This window comes from Cololabis saira, chromosome 6 (assembly GCF_033807715.1).
Source record: "Cololabis saira isolate AMF1-May2022 chromosome 6, fColSai1.1, whole genome shotgun sequence".
Taxonomy (NCBI): Eukaryota; Metazoa; Chordata; class Actinopteri; order Beloniformes; family Belonidae; genus Cololabis; species Cololabis saira.
Window position 1 is genome coordinate 9,669,490 of NC_084592.1, and position 19,860 is coordinate 9,689,349.

The 19,860-nt window shown below is 42.9% G+C and overlaps 1 protein-coding gene across 1 annotated transcript in view; it reads left to right on the forward strand.

The window, feature by feature from the left end:
* Positions 1-19,860, forward strand: part of vwa8 (von Willebrand factor A domain containing 8) — a 119,457-nt gene that overhangs the window by 51,348 nt on the left and 48,249 nt on the right. The window contains exons 22-28 of the mRNA XM_061723236.1: positions 5,523-5,598; positions 8,361-8,496; positions 9,259-9,378; positions 9,970-10,175; positions 15,381-15,532; positions 18,113-18,221; positions 19,379-19,517. Of these exons, the coding sequence (XP_061579220.1) occupies positions 5,523-5,598; positions 8,361-8,496; positions 9,259-9,378; positions 9,970-10,175; positions 15,381-15,532; positions 18,113-18,221; positions 19,379-19,517 (938 nt within the window). The remainder of the gene's footprint in view (positions 1-5,522; positions 5,599-8,360; positions 8,497-9,258; positions 9,379-9,969; positions 10,176-15,380; positions 15,533-18,112; positions 18,222-19,378; positions 19,518-19,860) is intronic.

The following is a 19,860-nucleotide window of genomic DNA, read 5'->3' on the forward strand; positions in this document are numbered from 1 at the left end:
TTTAAAAACAGCCTTACTCTATTTCATTTCGGCCTTTAAAAAACTATCCAGTTAAATTGTGCCATCCGGATAGAGTGAATTTGGTTGTGGTTGGATGAGAAGTATAAACATATTTGGTTTGTACGTGTCTGGTCTCTGAAACACATGTTAATGCTCAATAATGCACATATATGGTTCTTTAATATATTTGCATTATACTAAGATGCATTCATTTTCAATGGCTTTTAGCCTTAATGGTTTTTCCCCGCTTATATTACTTTTACTTTTATACTTTAAGTACTTTTGAAACCAGTACTTTATACTTTTACTTGAGAAAAAAAAAAAAAAAAGATTTGAGTTGATACTTCAACTTCTACAGGAGTATTTTTGAACTCTAATATCTATACTTCTACCTGAGTAATGAATGTGAATACTTTTGACACCTCTGTCTTTAACACTCGTCCTGACCTTTCCTGTTTTCCTCACTGACAGCTCTGCTTATAAAAATGGAATACCATACGCAGGTTATACAATTTGTGATAATTCTTAATTGTTGAAAGCGCCCTCCTCCTCCAGCTCCACCCAAGTAGATGAAACTATATATACTGATCAAAAGGTAAAACTGTTACAATCTATACAGATTCCAGATATGCTTTTGGTTGTGTATATTGTATTTTATAGATTTTATATATTGTGGGCGAACCGAGAATTTATCTCATCCTCGGAGATAAATGTGGTTAATTGATTGGTGAACTGTTACAAGCCTGTCAACTACCTTCATCTATTGCTTTGTTAAATGTGAAGCCCACACCCAGTCCAACCCTGTTTTCACTAGGCAATGCTTCAGCTGACCATGCAGCAAAAGAAACTGCCAAATTTGGCTTACCTGTCTATTTAAAACTTTGCCCTTCTATACCCGCTAACGACCTGGTTTCTCCTAATGATGTAGCCCTCCTACAAGAAGACTACTGAGGTGAAGAAAAAACGGATTGTAGCATTCCCATGGTTGTAAAAATGTAAATAATTATGGGTCAGCAACGACGGCCGCGTTGTTGCACCCACATCCTTGTACCCGTGAATAGCTGATCACAGTTGGCAATCACAGATGAGCAAAAGGGGGAATGTGTCAGATAATGTTGAAAGACTGATAAGCTCCAAGATTTGCATCCTATAAAAATATTGCAAACATTATCAACACTTCCCCCCACCGTGATTTTTTTTTTGAAGCTCTGCAAATAGACATTATGTGAGGGATATGAAATTATTCTTGTATGAAAATGTTCATGTATGAAAATGTTTTTGTATGTGCAGAGAATTTTAAACTGGACTTAAATGGACAATGTTGACACCTGTTAACACCCATTAGGAAGCACAAAACTCACGCCTCATGAAAGGATTATGGGTAGACCTATGACCATACCAAGCAATTCAGTTCTGTATATATGAAGAAGATGGACTTCCATGCCATGGATGAATCCATGATATCATTCTGTTGTACTCTAAACTTAAGCTGTCCAGTCTCTTCCTAGTGGCAAACCATGCCACAACCCGGAGACTGGGTTTGTGTCGGAGAGGGGCCTCGCTGGTCCAGGGCTCAGCACGTCCTGGACCACCGACACTCAAGGGTGGGGGGCGCTGGCCTGGTTCCACGCGTCCCACTGCGGGAGCACAGCTCCTCGACCATGGACCGGAGACCGGCCGATTCCTTCTTCTTTCTGTGGTACCCCGTCGGAGCCATTGAGGGGAGCAACGCGGGCAGGGAAAGCCCAGCTCCAACACCCAGGACCTCCACGACTGGTGGAGGAGCGGAGGAGCGGAGGAGCAGAGGAGCAGCGCAGGCCCCGCAGACCCCCACAAGCGAGACAATTATGGTGTAGCATCGAGATGTGACTCCACATACTCTCCTTCTGAAGAACCGCTTGTTAAGCCTAAAACAAGCCAAAAACCACTGCCCAATTCCATTGAGGATTCGGCAAGGACCGCAACAGGGGGCATGCCGATGCTCTCACGGGAGATGGCTGCTCTAGGGATGATGGCCTTGCGGAATCGTGCTGCATTGGACTACTTACTAGCTTCTCAAGGGGAACTTGTGCTGTCATTAAAACTGAATGTTGTACATTTATACCCGCAATGCCACAGTCCAAAAAATAACGCATCACTTGAAAGACATTGCTAAAACGTTACATACAACTGTCGCAACTAGTTTTTTGATTGCTTTAAAGAACAGTTAGGACACGTTGGTTACTTGATATTTGAATTTGTTTTGTTGGCTTGTTGTTATTTGACTTCTGATCACATGCTTAAGGTTCACTTGCAAAATATGTATCACTACTCCACTTCAACAAAAAGGAAAAAAAAAAAAAAAAAAAAATTGTGAATTGATGAAGAATTTTGACAGCTTGGCCCCCCTGCAGGGGGAGGTTGCCCCAGTCCTACCTCCTGCAGGGCTTTGAACTGGACTCAAGACCTTTTGAGGTAGCTCCAACTTGCTACCCAACTTCCTACCCCCCGGGCAGATCCCGACACCTCGGAAGTTGGTTCAAACAGATTTGAATCACGAGAGCACCCTATGGGGTGATTTGGAGGTCTGTGACAGTCATGGCAAATGTCTGATAATGACATTTGGCCCGAGTCACATCCGACTGTAAATTACTTTTCTGTCTCTCGCCTGATTCGTGTATTATCTGGTTACAACGTCACTCGAGTCCCAGGGGAGTACCGAGACTTCCAGCCCCCCACAGAGACAAAGACCATATACGGATTTCCTGATCCTTCAGGGGTGGTCCCAAAGCTAAAGGATTCACACATCTGACTGGCTCTCACTGGGCTGGTTTATTCCTGTAACTTTTGTATAAAAACCCTTTGACTGAACCCATCTGGGTCGACACACCAAATACAGACTCGATCTGTGCTGGTCATGTCGACCGCCGGCTTAACTGATTAAAACCTCTCTATACCACGAGCGGACTTCTGAACTGGTTTTTGATAAATTCCTCAACAATATATATATATATATATATATATATATATATATATATATATATATATATATATACACTCACTCACTCACTCACTCACTCACTCATCTTCTCCCGCTTCATCCGTTACCGGGTCGCGGGGGCAGCAGCCTCAGCAGGGATGCCCAGACTTCCCTCACCCCAGACACTTCCTCCAGCTCTTCCGGGGGGAGTCCGAGGCCTTCCCAGGCCAGCCGAGAGACATAGTCTCTCCAGCGTGTCCTGGGTCTTCCCCGGGGTCTCCTCCCGGTGGGACATGCCTGGAACACCTCCCTAGGGAGGCGTCCAGGAGGCATCCGGTACAGATGCCCAAGCCACCTCAGCTGACTCCTCTCAATGTGGAGGAGTAGCGGCTCGACTCCGAGCTCCTCCCGGGTGACCGAACTCCTCACCCTATCTCTAAGGGAGCGTCCAGCCACCCTGCGGAGGAAACTCATCTCGGCCGCTTGTATCCGCGATCTTGTCCTTTCGGTCACTACCCAAAGTTCATGACCATAGGTGAGGGTAGGGGTGTAGATTGACCGGTAAATCGAGAGCTTCGCCTTTCGACTCAGCTCCCTCTTCACCACGACGGTCCAGTACATCGACCGCATAACTGCGGACGCTGCACCGATCCGCCTGTCAATCTTACGCTCCATTGTTCCCTCACTCGTGAACAAGATCCCGAGATACTTGAACTCCTCCACCTGAGGCAGGACTTCTCCACCCACCCGGAGAAGGCACGCCACCCTTTTCCGGTCGAGAACCATGGCCTCGGTCTTGGAGGTGCTGATTCTCATCCATGCCGCGTCGCACTCGGCCGCAAACCGCCCCAGCACATGCTGGAGGTCCCGGTCTGATGAAGCCAACAGGACAACATCATCTGCAAAAAGCAGAGATGAAATCCTGAGGTTCCCAAACCGGATCCCCTCCGGCCCCTGGCTGCGCCTAGAAATCCTGTCCATAAAAATTATGAACAGGACCGGTGACAAAGGGCAGCCCTGCCGGAGTCCAACATGCACTGGGAACAAGTCTGACTTACTGCCGGCAATGCGAACCAGACTCCTGCTTCGATCATACAGAGACCGGACAGCCCTTAGTAGAGGGCCCCGGACTCCATACTCACTCAGCACCCCCCACAGAATGGCACGAGGGACACTGTCAAATGCCTTCTCCAGATCCACAAAACACATGTAGACTGGTTGGGCAAATTCCCATGAACCCTCGAGCACCCTGCGGAGGGTATAGAGCTGGTCCAGTGTTCCACGACCGGGACGAAAACCGCATTGTTCCTCCTGAATCCGAGGTTCGATTATCGGCCGTAATCTCCTCTCCAGTACCCTGGCGTAGACTTTCCCCGGGAGGCTGAGAAGTGTGATCCCCCTGTAGTTGGAACACACTCTCCGGTCCCCCTTTTTAAACAGAGGGACCACCACCCCGGTTTGCCACCCCAGCGGTACTGTCCCCTTCCTCCATGCAATGTCGCAGAGGCGTGTCAGCCAAGACAGCCCTACGACATCCAGAGACTTGAGGTACTCAGGGCGAATCTCATCCACCCCCGGTGCCCGGCCACTGAGGAGCTTACGAACCACCTCAGTGACCTCGGCTTGGGTGATGGATGAGCACGCCTCCGAGCCCCAACCCTCTGCTTCCTCAGTGGAAGGCATGTCAGTCGGGTTAAGGAGATCCTCAAAGTATTCCTTCCACCGTCCGACAATGTCCCCAGTCGAGGTCAACAGCTCCCCACCCACACCGTAAACGGTGCCGGCAGAGTACTGCTTCCCCCTTCTGAGGCGCTGAACGGTCCTCCAGAATTTCCTCGAGGCCGACCGAAAGTCCTCCTCCATGGCCTCCCCGAACTCCTCCCAGACCCGAGTTTTTGCCTCCAAGACTGCCCGAGCCGCGGCCCGCCTGGCCTGCCGGTACCTATCTACTGCGTCAGGAGTCCCACCGGCCAACATAGCCCGGTAGGACTCCTTCTTCAGTCTGACGGCATCCTGTACTTCCGGTGTCAACCACCGGGTTCTAGGATTGCCGCCACGACAGGCACCGGAGACCTTGCGTCCACAGCTTCGAGCCGCCGCGTTGACAATGGAGGCAGAGAACATGGTCCACTCGGACTCGATGTCCCCCGCCTCCCCCGGGATCCGAGAGAAGCTCTCCCGGAGGTGGGAGTACATATACATATACATATATATATATATATATATATATATATATGTATATGTATAAATGTGTGTGTGTTTGTGTGTATCTGAAGTACAATGACATTGGTCAGTGGACTGAAAACCATTTCCTTTGTACTCATGTTTGTTTTAGGCCTGCCAGAGTAGTCGGCAAAGTTTTAAGACTTTTTTTAATTTAACCATATTTCAACATCTTTAAACACAAACTTTATAGTTTACTAAACATCATTTTATGTTTCAATGTTTTTCCTCAAATTTTCACATTAGGATAATACTTTAAAGATACTTGCATTAAGGTAAAAGTTTTTTTTTTTTTTTTAACACTCATGGATATAACCCTTTCTTTCTTTTTCATCTTCAGGGACACGACAGTCCAGACTCTGACCCTGCAGCCCTCTGTGCGAGATGGCGTCATTATCTATGAGGACTCGCCCCTGGTCAGTTAGCAACACACACACACACACACTCACTCACACACACACACACACACACACACACACACACACACACACACACACACACACACACACACTACTCGAGGACCAATTACGCAGTCAGTTAGCACGTGCCTAACTCAGCACTGGTTTAGGCCCTGTCCCAATACTCTCCCTAACCCTAGTTTTCATCCCTACCCCTAAATTTTGCGCGTTCCCGTGAGGGTAGTGGTGTCCCAATTCCTCTTTTCACCTAGGGCTAGTGAAGAAAAGTAGTGTAGTGGCTATGAATCTGTCCCTACGGATCGAGGGATTTCCGATGTTCACTAGGTGAACTAGGGCCAGAAAAATTTCCCAGAATGCTTTTCGTCGTCATTTGCGGACTGAATAAAAAAAAAAAACATGGCGGACATTTCTTATTTTTTAGTGAATAAAATAAATATTTTGAGTTTCTGCATAAAAATGTGTTTTGATTACATTTCTAGCGAGAAATATATATTTTACTTTCATAATATTCACTCAGTGAATGTACATAATCACTCGTTTGCCCGTTGTTGCAAAGATCACGCCAGAATAAAGGCTGATTTATGGGTCCGCGTTACACCAACGCAGAGCCTACGGCGTAGGTTACGTAACCTACGCCTCTGCGACGATTTAACGCGGACCCATAAATCAGCTCCGGAGCCGGCAGGCAGAAATCTCGAAATTTTCGGAGCAAAGTTCCTAACAGGCGTAGCTACAACTGTTAGATTTCATCTATTAAACCAAAATGTATCTTCCTAAATGATTTATTTCAGCCAGCGGTAATTCTCAACAGAGCTGCAGGTTTCTCCCCCGGTGCGCCCCGGTCTCATCATCGCCGAAAACATCGGATCAAATTTCTTAACAGGCGTTATTTGGATAAACTGAGTCCAGGTTGGGGATCTTAACAGTTACTTTTACGCCTGAAAAAATATTAATACTTAATAAAGTGGCATATTAACAGCGCTACAGCTGAAATTAAAACAGCTTTTGGCTCTCAGCTTCCTGATTTTAGGGCTGGTGCTGAAAGTAGGAGTAGTGGGTGTATTGGGACAGGCCCCTGGGAAGATTTCAAGTGCCCTAAAATCTTTTAGGGGTAGTGGTAGTGAGGGAGGGCTAGTGGTAGAAATTATGGAGTGTATTGGGATTGGGCCTTAATATAGTACTATCCGGTACTACCTGGTACTACCTGGTACTACCTGGTACTACCCGGACCACAACATTTAACTCGGAGCTGATCTTAATCAGACACGTCTGGATTGCGTTTTGATCCCAATTACTGACATGGATCAACACTTTAAGGTCACGTTGTTGAGTTACTCAGACAGACAAGACTTGAAAGTACATTGTAAAACCCTTGATGAGCGACTTCAAATCTGCCGCATGATACTGCAGGTGCCGCTTAACTGACTGATGCCCGTACGTGGAGAGAGACTGTAAAAATGATCTCCGAAGACGGTCAGAGATGCAGATTAAAGCGCTGCCCATAAGCTACTTATATTTACTTGAAAACGAATGCTAAGACTTTGCATTTGGTGGACATATATGTAGCAGCAGGTTTACTGAGCTCAAATCCAGCAGGACTGAGACTTTAAAGAACTTTTAGAAACAGATGAAGGTTGATGTGACACCAGCTCTCCATGAACGCTGTGCAGGACCCAGAAACAATCAGACCTGGAAATGTCACTGCTCCTGCTGAATCATCTGACAGTAATAGAAAACAATCAGGACAGTGACGTTCTTTTCCAGGCAGGACAAATTCAGTCAGCTATTATAGTTAACGTTATTATTTTAGTGTGTCTGCTACGCTGCAGACCATTTGCATACGTGGTCCTAATGCACTATAAATGAGCCGCCTCACATGGGACTGAACGGAGTCAAATAAGAACAAAATGAAAGGGGAGGGTGAGATTCACGTGGTCTTGGTTTCAAGAAATAATTTAGATTCATGTCAAAAATCAGCCTTATCAGGTTTAGGTAAATAAACAGGAAAAGAGAACCCATCATGACCTTTTTTGAGGACACTGCAACTGACTTTAAGCTCCAGATAAAACCACAGCTTTTTTATGCCTCTTAACATCTTCAAATATAAAATTTTCCATGGGTAGATTTTAAAGTGTGAATTTCTAGGAGAGCTTAGACACAGGTACAGCAGCTCAACAATAAATACCCGGCCTTTTCTGGGAGAAGGCTGATGCATCTGCGGTACATCTGGACGACACAGAAAAGGCTCGAGAGTTGAGTGTCTGGGCTCAAATGGGCTAAAGGAGCCCGGACAGATCTGTTATAGCTGGGACGGGATGTTTCCCATGATGGAAAGTCCCGTCTTCCTCACTCACTCAGATGTCTCCAGTTTCCAGCCAATAATGGTCTAGCTTTGTGAATGAGTTTATTGATCCTGCTGGTAATTGGTGCCGATACTGTTCCTCAGCAGACTAATGCACAATAAATGGCACTTACCATCACAAACAGGATCTCCAGAATCATACTGGACATACTGAAGGATCTCCGTCTGCCCATACAACCCAACATGTCAGTGATATGTATTTAAAGGCTGGTAACTGCACTATTACGATCCTCAAATATAAGCGTGCAGCTGATACCCAGCTATAAAAGTGTTTCTTATGTGCATGTGTTTGCTCTTCTCACCTAGATGACACACACTAAAGACAGGAAGTTGAACGACAGCGATTGTAGTTCATTGTATATTGTACTGTATAATAAACTAAAACACCTGTGTTTAGGTGAAGGCAGTGAAGCTCGGCCACATTCTGGTGATTGATGAAGCCGACAAAGCTCCCACGAACGTCACCTGCATCCTCAAAACGCTGGTAGAGAGTGGAGAGATGATCCTAGCGGATGGGCGGAGAATCATCTCGGGTACGTTCACACATTTGCTCAGGTTCAGTGTCACATGCAAAGCTCTGATCTTTCCAGATGCTTTTGGACTCTAGATTTACAGACTTGTGCTACCAGTGGAATGAAAATCCAACATCCCCCGTCCTGAGTTGGTGTTTATGAAATCATAATTTCAGGCCAGACTATGTATATGGGTGAAAATATGATCAAAAACGTGCTGTATATACAGACCATTTCAAGTCAGAACCAGGTCCCTATGCAAGATGGTCAAAGTGGGCACCGACACCTGCGTTACACTATTCATCTCAATATTCAGCCGTTCTGCAGCCTCTCATCTTAAAAGCTGCCACTCAACAGCCCATACACGTAATGAATCTTCTCAACCAGCAGTGACCCAACAGCTTGTAGCTCAATATAGCAGTAAACATTGTGATGCATAGTGTAGAGGCATGATAACGGATTAAAACAAACAAACATGTCTTGGCATTGCATGTTGAGAACACAGTCAGGGAATCTCAGCTGTGTGTGAAGGCCAAAGCAGATGTTCATCTCTTAGTTTTGTATGCCATTGATTTTCAGTTTATTTGCTTTCTCCTGCAAGTATTGCATAGTAATGATGGAGAAGGCTCTGCTCAGATCTGTGTTACAGCAGAGTGAGCTGGTCTTTTAGCAGTTGATCAGAATAACATGTCTAGCAAGTTAATTGAGAAGCTCTTCACGCCTTCGTGGCTCCTGGCCACCATAACACGCTGTTTTGAATGTGTAACACTGCTTTCTCTAAAGATCCACGGGAGGCCGAGGGGAGGCCCAACATCATCATTATGCACCCGGACTTCAGGATGATGGTCCTGGCTAATCGACCTGGTTTTCCATTCCTGGGAAATGACTTCTTTGGAGCGCTAGGTATGCCAGCACGTGTGCGCAAGCCCGCAGGGGATTAGTAATCTTCACTTTTATTTAAAATAAGCTTATATGGTCCATTTGAAAACGTTTAAGGTCATTAAGGTCTAGAGTTCTCCTGATTTGATTCTTATCTGACGCAATGATGTCATTTTCCGTTTTCATGAAGAGGGATTTTCTTTACGTCCATTATTCACCACGGCTTTGAGCCTACTGAGAAGCAGTAGATTTAAACATGTTCCCTGGCAATCCTCGAACTGTGGAGCTTTCACCCTGCAGACCCACGGGACTCCCTTAAAGATGATTTCTGTTAAAATGAGACAGACATATCCCACTCCCTAAACCCTAGACTCTGACTTCACGTTTTACTGTTTAATTATAGTATGTAGGCAGTTGTTCTGTCCTGTTGGTCCCGAACATCTGCAGGACTTCCTAAAGAGATGTGAAACTGGAGACAGAAAAGAAATAGCATGATATCGGTAACCATGATGTAAGGCGAGCAGTATTACTTTATATTTTAGCTGTGTCAGCCGTAGCCCTGAACAGATGATTGTAAATGGAGAGAATAACGAAATGCTCTGTATTTGCTAACAGGCGATATTTTTAGCTGCCATGCTGTGGACAATCCTAAGCCCCAGGCAGAGCTGGCGATGCTGAAGCAGTATGGCCCCGATGTTCCTGACGCTACTCTGCAGAAACTGGTGGCTGCCTTCGGAGAGCTGCGGTCCATGGCTGACCAGGGCACCATCACTTACCCCTACTCTACACGGGAGGTGGTCAACATCGTTAAACACCTGCAGGTGAGAAGACACGTATACTAGGAACCCTTCAAATGCACATAATACATCTGCTTTTTTTATTATCTCATGCTCGACCAAGACTTCTTTCTATGAATAATTCATCACATGTTATGTGACCTCATTCTTGCATTGCTAGATGCTTAAATAATGGACGAGAATCCTTCCAGCACGGCTGTCACAGAGGGAAGACTGTGTTCTCTGCCTTCTCAGTCCAGACACACACAGACACACACACACACACTCTCTTATACAGTTATACAATGAGATGTTATGTGTGCAGGTGTAGAAGGAGGTTTTCCTGCCAGGTGGCAGCTAGGTGGACGAGGTTATGCAAGAAAGAGCAGTGACTGGAGGTGCTTGTGCTGATACTTCATAGTTTTAACCTCCTGAATGAACAAATATGATAATTATCTATGTTCAGACAGGCTATCCTATTCACTCTGAATGCTGGGTTGAAGGTCTGCAGGTAATTAGCCATTCAACATTTGGGTAATGCACTGAGTTTACACATTGTGAAGGAAATAAAACATCAATCTATCTGGGGTGCTCCCAAACCTCTTCTGTATGGCTCTGTCATCAACCCAGCCAAGTCCTTGTCTGATACACTCACATTAAACGTGCACTTCAAGATCAGTTTTATCTCCTAACTGAATTATTCATCATGTTAAATCAGTCTACCAATGTTGCTGAAGGGGTCCATGGATATCCATCTATTCATCCGGCCATCCATCTATCAATTGACTTCCGCTCATCGATTTTGGGTCATGGGGGCAGCAGCCTAAAGCCTGATTTAAGGTTCTGCGTTAAACCAACGCAGAGCCTACGCCGTTGCCGTGACGCCGTCGTGAACCCTTCGGACTTCTCCGTCACTCCATTTCACCGCGGTGCAGTACCCCCCCAGAGCGCTAGTTGATACTTTGTTTAGCTTCCGGCTTTTCCGGTCACAGTGAATCAAAGAGATAAGGACAACTATTGTGCAAAAAAACAAAGCAACACCCCCAAAAAAAATCACACACACGAAGAAAAGAGCGCTGAAAGTTCACGACTGCTTCACGAACCGGAACCGGAAATGGGGTTTGGTCTTTACTCATACTTGTTTTACTTAATGCTGATATTTAATGAGTGCAAGTGAAACATTCCCCCAAGTACAATGTTCATTACAAATTCTGTTGGTGGGTTTTTGTCTCTTCATTTTTGTCAGATACCTTATTTTCTTAGTTTTTATCTTTAAATCTGGGAACACAACAGAAGTCATCATTTCCCAGCTCATTTGCAAGAATCGTGCTTCTTTCGTGCACTTCTAACAATCTGATCAGTCTTTTTCTCCACTCTCCTTGTGGTCTGATTTATTCCAGAAAGAGCACAAAGGACAAGAAAGAATAACTTAGAGAAATGATAACCATGGGCTTAGAGAAGGGAAATGGAAGGGAAATGGAAATTTGAGTATCAAACTGACAGACTGCAGATCAATAATTCGCTGCACAGGACATACATGTTTGATATCCACTTAGTGCTTTCATCCATCACAACTGCTATTGATATCTGCAGGATGGAAAATAATTCATTGGAAGTCTCCTTTGCGTCTGTTGAGCTAATGTTGGCTGTAATTACCATGTCACATTTGGTCCTAATGGTACCTTAGTGGCTACAGAGACCTTTGATCAATAGATCCTTGTGCTCTAATCATTAAGCTGCACACTGTTAGAATGAGCCCGTTATCGATTTTGGAGAAATTTACAGGAGGGTCTAAACTCACTGTAATAATTTAACCTGAAAGCCCAATTATGCCCCTAATAATCTCCCACAATCCATGAGTTTTGGTTTATTCTCAGCTTTCATACTGGACACAGATGTCCAGTTACAGCTTCCACCAATACGATGAATCACATCGAGACTGTAAAGGGATGTTGGATTGAAATGAAGAAGTAGGTCAGTCACATGGCTGAAATGATTTAATTTTCTGTTGATTTTTTTATTTCATCTTTTATTAAGATAAACAGCAGTTCCTCATATTTGCAGTACAACTAGTTTCTGCTATGTCTTTTAAAAAGTGAATCAAATCTTTAAAGGGGACATATTATGGCATTTAATGTATATTTTAAACAGGCCTTGAATGTCTTAAAAACAATCTAAAGCTTGTTTTTTCTACATAAATCAGAAATTCAGTCTCTGGGCCATGTTTTTATTTTTTCCGCTTCTAAAGCCTTTTTCTGTGCCTCATTTTCAGGGCGGGGGGGGGGTTATGATAATGAGGCTCTGCGCTGATTGGCTGCTTGAATGACGTGTAGCAGGGGAGGAGACAAAGCGTTGCTCCGGACAGAAGAGCAGCTGCTGCGTAGCAAAGCGTGTCCACGGTTCTGCGTTAAATCGACACGTACCCTACGCCGTAGGCTCTGCGTTGGTGTAACGCGGAACCATAAATCAGCCTTTAGTCACCTCGTTTGCAAACAGGAAGATTGAATTTAATTCTAAACAGGTACACCACGGTTATTTACTCCAATTACTCATCATTTCACTTCTTATGTTACAAGACAAATGAATCATGTTAACTGTAAAGAAATCACAACACTGAATTTTCACAAATGGTAACTTTATTGTTAAAATATATAAATAAAATGTATGCACTATTGCTGGCTCAAGGAAGGATCGCGCGTCTTCTGAATGTGAACAGCTCCAGGTGCTTGAAAGATCTGAAACCACAGAAGAAAAATGTATTATGGTACTAATAGAGCCCCGAGCCCGGGGCTCCTCGACAGTCCGGTCCGTGAGCAGCCCCCGCAGCTCCGTATGCGGTGCCGGGGCTCCGGAGCTAAGCTAAATACTTAGCCCATGCAAAGATCATACAAATATAAATAACATAAAACAAAAAGGAACATACCGCTGACTCGTGTGCAGTTGCCGGGTCCGTGCTGTGGGAACTGATCCTTTTATGATGGTAAATGTCGATGCAAAATCTCATTTCTACTCTCCCTCTCTGTTCAAACAGCCACCCCTTCTGAACAATGGCGGACGCTCGACCCGACGGAGAGAGCTGGTTGTGGGCGTGGTTTCAGCAGCGGAGGCCGAACCTCTGCGCCTCGGGTGACGTCACCCTAGGCGCAGATTCTAATTGGCTCAAAAAAAATCACGTGACACTGGGGGATTCTGTAAGGCGGGGGTCAGAGAACTTGCAGAAATTCATGGGATTTTGTCCCCCCTGTGCTGGCAGGGTGAGGGGAGACCACTTTATATATGTTAAAAAAAGAAAAAACTTGTTTTTCATAATATGTCTCCTTTAAGTGTAAAACCATTAAAACCTTTATAAATCAATCAGTTTTGTCCTGAAAAACATGTATGTGTTGCAGAAAGGTGGGTGTCTATGTTCCTGGAGCCTCTGCTAGCTTGTATTGTCGATTTAAAAATAATGTATTTATGGTTGATTAAGGTTCTAAAATTGGAAATCAAACTCCTCAAAAAAAGTCCAACTCTACTTCTGCGCCATTCCATGTTGATGTATCTAATTCAGTTCAGCTATCCAGCTCGTGTGTGTGCGGATAACTCACCCTATCTAAAATCATAAATTTATATTCTACACATGCATGTGGGCACGCACGCACGCACGCACACACGCGTACACAAATTGGGACCCTAGAATTCCGTTTTAAAACACATAAGTAGCCCATGAATAGGGGTAAACAAAAACAGCAGAACAGCTGTCCTACAATATGCATAATGTTTCCATAAATGTCCTATAATGCAATGCAATAGTGACAGACATGACAAAGAACCTGTTCCCTGTTCCAGATAAATGTATTTTAAGTATTTTTCTGCACACCAGTTTGCGTAGATGTTTCCCAGAGTTAGTCATGGTGTTCCACAGGGCTCTGGACCGGAGCCACTTCTGTCTGTACCTGCGTCCTTTGGTCAGTGCTGTCAAAATAACATGACGTTTCCTTCCATCGCCACACTTGACGATACCCAGCAGTATTTTTAAAAAGACCTCTGGAAATATTTCTTGAAAAAGTAAGAGATAGCATGACCTTTTAATCACGTCCAAATGTGACACTGAAAGCTGATTCCTGTATTTATCGTATGCAGGCTAGAATACTGCGATGTCATTTCTCCAAATAAGTCCCTGCAGTTTTTCAGTTTATTCAAAACACTGCAGCCACAGAAATGACTAATACTGCCAAGTAGGATCACATTTCTCCTCATTTAGCTTCTCTTTGTTGGCTCCAAATGAAATTTAGAATATAGCTTCTGTAGAGGGCCTATAATAGTCTGGCCACTTCCTGCTTGCCATTGTTCCATATTGTCCCACAAGAGAATTTCTCAGAATGAAGGCGAACTTGTTTTTTCCTCAAACGTCCAGTACGAGCATGGGTGGTAGAGCTCTCCGATTTATTTTGGGTACTCTGGCACCTTCTCTGCTTTTAAGATTGAATTTATTCATGTCTGTTTGAAAAGCCTCATATTCACATTAATATCATATTAATATAATTATATATTTGTACTCTTGCAGATTTGTATGCACAAGTTGTGGTACTATGTTCATTTTTATTTTTTGTCCTTTTGCCCCCCCCCCCCCCCCATTGCTGTTTCATTCATGTAGTCAATTTTTATTTTAAATTATTTTATTTAAACTTTTGTGTCTTATTAAAGTTTAGATTTTGCTCTGTGAAGCACGTTTAACTTGCATTTAAGTTTAGAAAATGATTATATAAAAGAAAATTGAGGTTGGTTGCCATGGTCACGCTCCATCCAGGAAGAACACGATAATCCACCCAACCCAGTCAAGTGATAACTGAAAGACGCACATTGCGGTTTTTCCTCTGAGCAGTGAGCTGAATGATCGTGCACACGTGTCATGAGATGGGGCACGCCCTCATTCTGTTTCCTCCATCAGTGAAATGCTTTGGGATACACAACAATTATTCATTCATTTATGATTTATTTAGTCAAATGTAGTCAAGCCTTTCTAAAAATAGTAAGGAACAAACTTCCCTCTCTCATTGTTGTGTCTAAGATTTAAAGAGGACTCACCTGTATTGTTCATCTTTGTATTTTTAATTTCACAGGTCACTGAGCTGTGTTGAGGATTTCTGATATTAGTTTATTTTCTTTTTTTTTTAACATTCTTACACCCCTACCTGTTTTGTCATGTAACTTCCCGCTCTCATCTCCTTTCTTATGTTCTCCTCCCACTCCACTTTACCATTTCAATAGAAATTTCCCAACGAGGGTCTCGCCAACGTGGTGAGGAATGTGTTCGACTTCGACTCGTACAACAAGGACATGAGGGAGGTTCTGATTGAGGCGCTGCACAAGCACGGGATTCCCATCGGAGCCAAGCCCACCTCTGTTCATCTGGCAAAGGAGTAAGAGGCCAGGGCGGCTTGATGCCGGGCTCACGCACACCCCAAAGGCCTATCCAGGCGTTGACGGAGCATAGAGAGCTGGGTTGTGGGCGTTCCTAGTCTAATGTCTACATTTCTTATCACTACAAGAACAAAAATGCATTATGTACACACTAGAACAGATCAGGCCTGTTATTTATCATACATCACATCATCCTAGTGGACGTTTGCTAGTTGACAGACGAGCTGCAGATGGAATCTCTTTAGTAATCCGTGTTGGATCCATTTTTATTTCATATGTAACCCTTTCAAAGGGTTGCATCCAAAAGTAGGATCATCTGCTTTAATGAGCAGAGAATGTTGTCTACATCTTCAGTTTATCAGATGCCTTACACGCTCGTGCTGACCTGCATTACTTTAGCTACCATGAAATGATTCCTTGAGAGTGACATGCTTCTATTTATTTACAAATTTCTTTTCCGAATCCTCTCTCTACGTATTCCCCGTACAATGCAGAATATAAGACATACTAGTGTGGGGTTGTTGTTACAAGGCTACAAGGCCATTGCATTATGGGATACAGTATGCAAGGTAGACGGGTATACAATTGTTCATATATAAAATCAGGATGTTCCAGTATTCTACCGTTCAGTTTTTAAAATGGCCAGACGCTCAGGAAGCCTCGTCTGCTCTGATTGGTCAGCGTTAATCTCCTGGTCAGGCCCCGCCCACCATTTCACAACTTTAGTTGCAGTTTAAAATTCAATAGTTTTAAAGGTCAAAGCATGTTTATACGACTCCAACTGCAGCAAGCGTTATTAAAGTTTTTGTTGGGAATAGAATACTTACAAATTAATTTTAAATCACTGGTGTGCACGGGACATGCTCCGTGGCATATATATAGTGTTTATGTTATGTTTATGTAATAATTACTCGGGGGTCATGTTCTGGGTCTCTGGAAAGATCCAAGAGACAACTTCTGTTGAAAAAAATATAAATAAAATTGAAATGAATTGAATTGAATATAGTGCTGCTTCATCCACTTGAAGACTGCTCCAAGTGGATGATGATGGAGAAATGAAATTTAATGTCATATTTAAACACATCAAAAAATTGAATTTAGTGTTCATAAAGTTGATTTTACCCACGAAAAATGCATTACATTTTTTTACAGGCTAAAGTTAAAGAAACACAGCAAATATCACACATTGACACCCTAAATGGCCCTTTAGAAGATATTTAAGTAAATGCAGGTTTGATCATAGTTTCCTTGACGTTCCCTTCTCTGCAGAGAGTGATTGGGGGTTTGCTCCTCGTGCATTTGTGATTGTTGATGATGAAATCCTGTCATGCTTGAAACCAGTGGATGCTGCTTTGATCTGCCGGACTGGTTTCAGACCAGGTTCGGCATTGAAACTTCCATGAAGTATTCAGTCTAAACAAGTCTAAATTTTTTAACGTAACAATTCTAATAGCTCGAATCACTTTGTCTCATTATGTACAGCTTTGATTTTTAAATAAAGGAAAATATTTGTTTCCTCTGTCTCCTGTGGTTTTATTTTAAAGTATCACACCTAGAAGGTAAATTCATTTTCATGATTAAGATGTAAACTCTTGAGACCTGAGCAGGGCAGAAACAAGTATTTTCCTTGAACAATTACATTGATTATAGTCATTATTTGCTCTGTTATTTCTTAACTGACGTCATTCAACGTCTCCCGCGTCTTCTGGGATCTACGTTTTACTTATTTAAAGCCCATCTTGAACAGTTTATGTCACGCTAGTTGCTTTACCCACATCTTGTGTACATAAAAGCAAATATTTTGTCTCTTGATTTCCAATTTTGGACATGGAAAACATGAAACGGCTCGTCTTCTGTGCGTTGTTGCTTTACTATTCATAGACATATTTACGGTTTGAGGGCCCTCCATCCTTTAAGCCCTCTTCCAATCTCCCTGGAATGTGTGTGTGTTTTGCGGTCATGCTGCATCTTTCACCCCACCTGCAGCCAATAAGACCGTGGCCTCAGTCCAGCTATGATTCATGGGAAAACCAGCAAACATCTGGTGATACACGGCAAGCCCAACAAGGACTCAAACACTCCCACAGATATTTGTCCCGCATATATTGGTTCTCCCCTCAGGAGACCGTGGGATCAAATTAAAGCTTTTGTTTTCAAACATCCTCCTCGCAACAGAATAAAGCTTTTAACTGCGCTCATTTTGTGGCAGCCCTCAAATGGGATAGGTTTATTTATTTATTCATGTGGGTTTAAGATTGGTTGAAGCCACAATTGCTGAAAATTAAAAATCAGGAAAAGCCTTGGTGAAAAGCTTTTTATTTCAGAGTTGTTTCTTTGTGTGTGTATGTATATATATATATATATATATATATATATATATATATATATATATATATATATATATATATATATATATATATATATATATATATATATATATATATATATATATATATATATATATATATATATATATATATATATATATATATACACTGGTATATATATATATACAGATTAGAGATTTTTTTTTTTTTTTTATAAATATATGTCAGGCTTTACCAGTTTTTTGTCTATAGGTTGCCCCTGCCAGAAGTCAGGATGACAGGATACTGGACCATAAATCAAGGCGGCAACGCTCGCCGCAAACTCCTCTGTCCTACTGAGACGCACCCCATAGAGATCAAGGTATTCACCCCCCACCCCACCAGAAAAGTCCACAAGCACAAATTGTTGCTTTACACTTTTTTTCACTTCTTTTCGTGCACGATAACAACACCTGTAGAGACAGTGGATTTGGTTGTTGAACGTTTTAAAGAGAAATAGTGGTTTTTAGTTTTAAAATGCAAATATGTTAGACGATGTCTGTCTGACCGTCTCAGTCCAGTTTTTATGTTGCATCGTCCTGCTTAGACACAACACCGCCTTGTTACGTGCTCATGCTTCTTTCAGGAGAGGCACTCTGCACGGAGCTTTGTAGAAATCAATTTCATCAAGTCAGAACACTTTTTAAAAGTACTCAAAATGCAATGACTTTAGACAATTTAACCAATGCGACTGATTGAAAACTGCAAAATGTTTGGTTTGAAAACTAAATTTTCTCAATGTGAATTTCACCACTGAAATATGAATAAAGGAATATCTAATCTAATCTAAACTTATAAAATACATCTCAGGTTCTCAAGTTAATTGTTAACGGGTCAAAAAATAATATATTGAAAAATAAGAAAGTCGCAGAGATGCATGGTAAAGGAGTAAAGTTATGGAGGCGCTCCAGACTGAAAGACTGAAAAAACAAAGTTTGGTCATTTAAAAATGTATTTTCAGTTCATAACATTAAAAAAAATTGAGAGACATCATAAGACAATAAAAGAAAATAAACTCAACTCAAATGAGGGAATTATGAATTATTGAATTATGCAGTTACTTGCAGTATTTATAGTTTACCAAGTGCACATAGAATATTTGATTATATGGTTATATATGGATATGGTTATTTTTGATCTACGGTATGTGTTATGTTATTATAAAAATTCAAGATGCAGATGGTTCTTGATTCATTGCATTCTTTATTAGCGATGGAAACAGGGATGTATTTAACTTGCTGATTCTTTTCGTCGGACAAGAATATTTAGGTTTTTAAATTGACATGTTTCTGCGATTATTCCGCCATCATCTATATTTGCAGATGCAAAACTTCTAACTTGGAAAAATAAAAGTAACCCCCTCTGTGAGATGATTGAGTAAAGTTATACCGACCTTCCTCCAGTAGGATAAAACACTGCCTTTGTTTTGATACTGTGAGAGTGTGCTTGCTTCTATAACAGCGGCTCTTGTGCCTCCAGGGTCCTGTATTTCTGCGTGTCCAGAGCTATCCCTGCAGCAGACAGGAGAGCAGGGCGCTGAGTTTCACTGAGGAGAAAGCTCACTGGCAGATCCCCATGAATGAAGTTAACATCATCTGCGACGTCACCGGCACAGATGGTACTGTACACTTACAAACACGCGGATCAACTCGCAAATGCACTGAGCTCCTCGGACTTGCTGTCCCAATCCCCACAGTAATCAGCACTGTCTTGGTTTCTTGGTGTCCTGTACTGTCTGGCATTGGGATGTTGGCAGTGGATTCTTTGGCTTTTCTGGCCCATGACAAGAATGTAGAAATGTATAGGTCTCTGCAGAGATCAAAAGGCTGACTCTGTTCCCAGGAAGCATCTGTGTCTGCCACAGCATCAAGCCCCTAACCCCCCCATCACCTCAGGATGATAGACTGAGATGCAGACCTTGCTTCTTGGCATTCCTGTGGATCTTACTTCACAGTCCACCT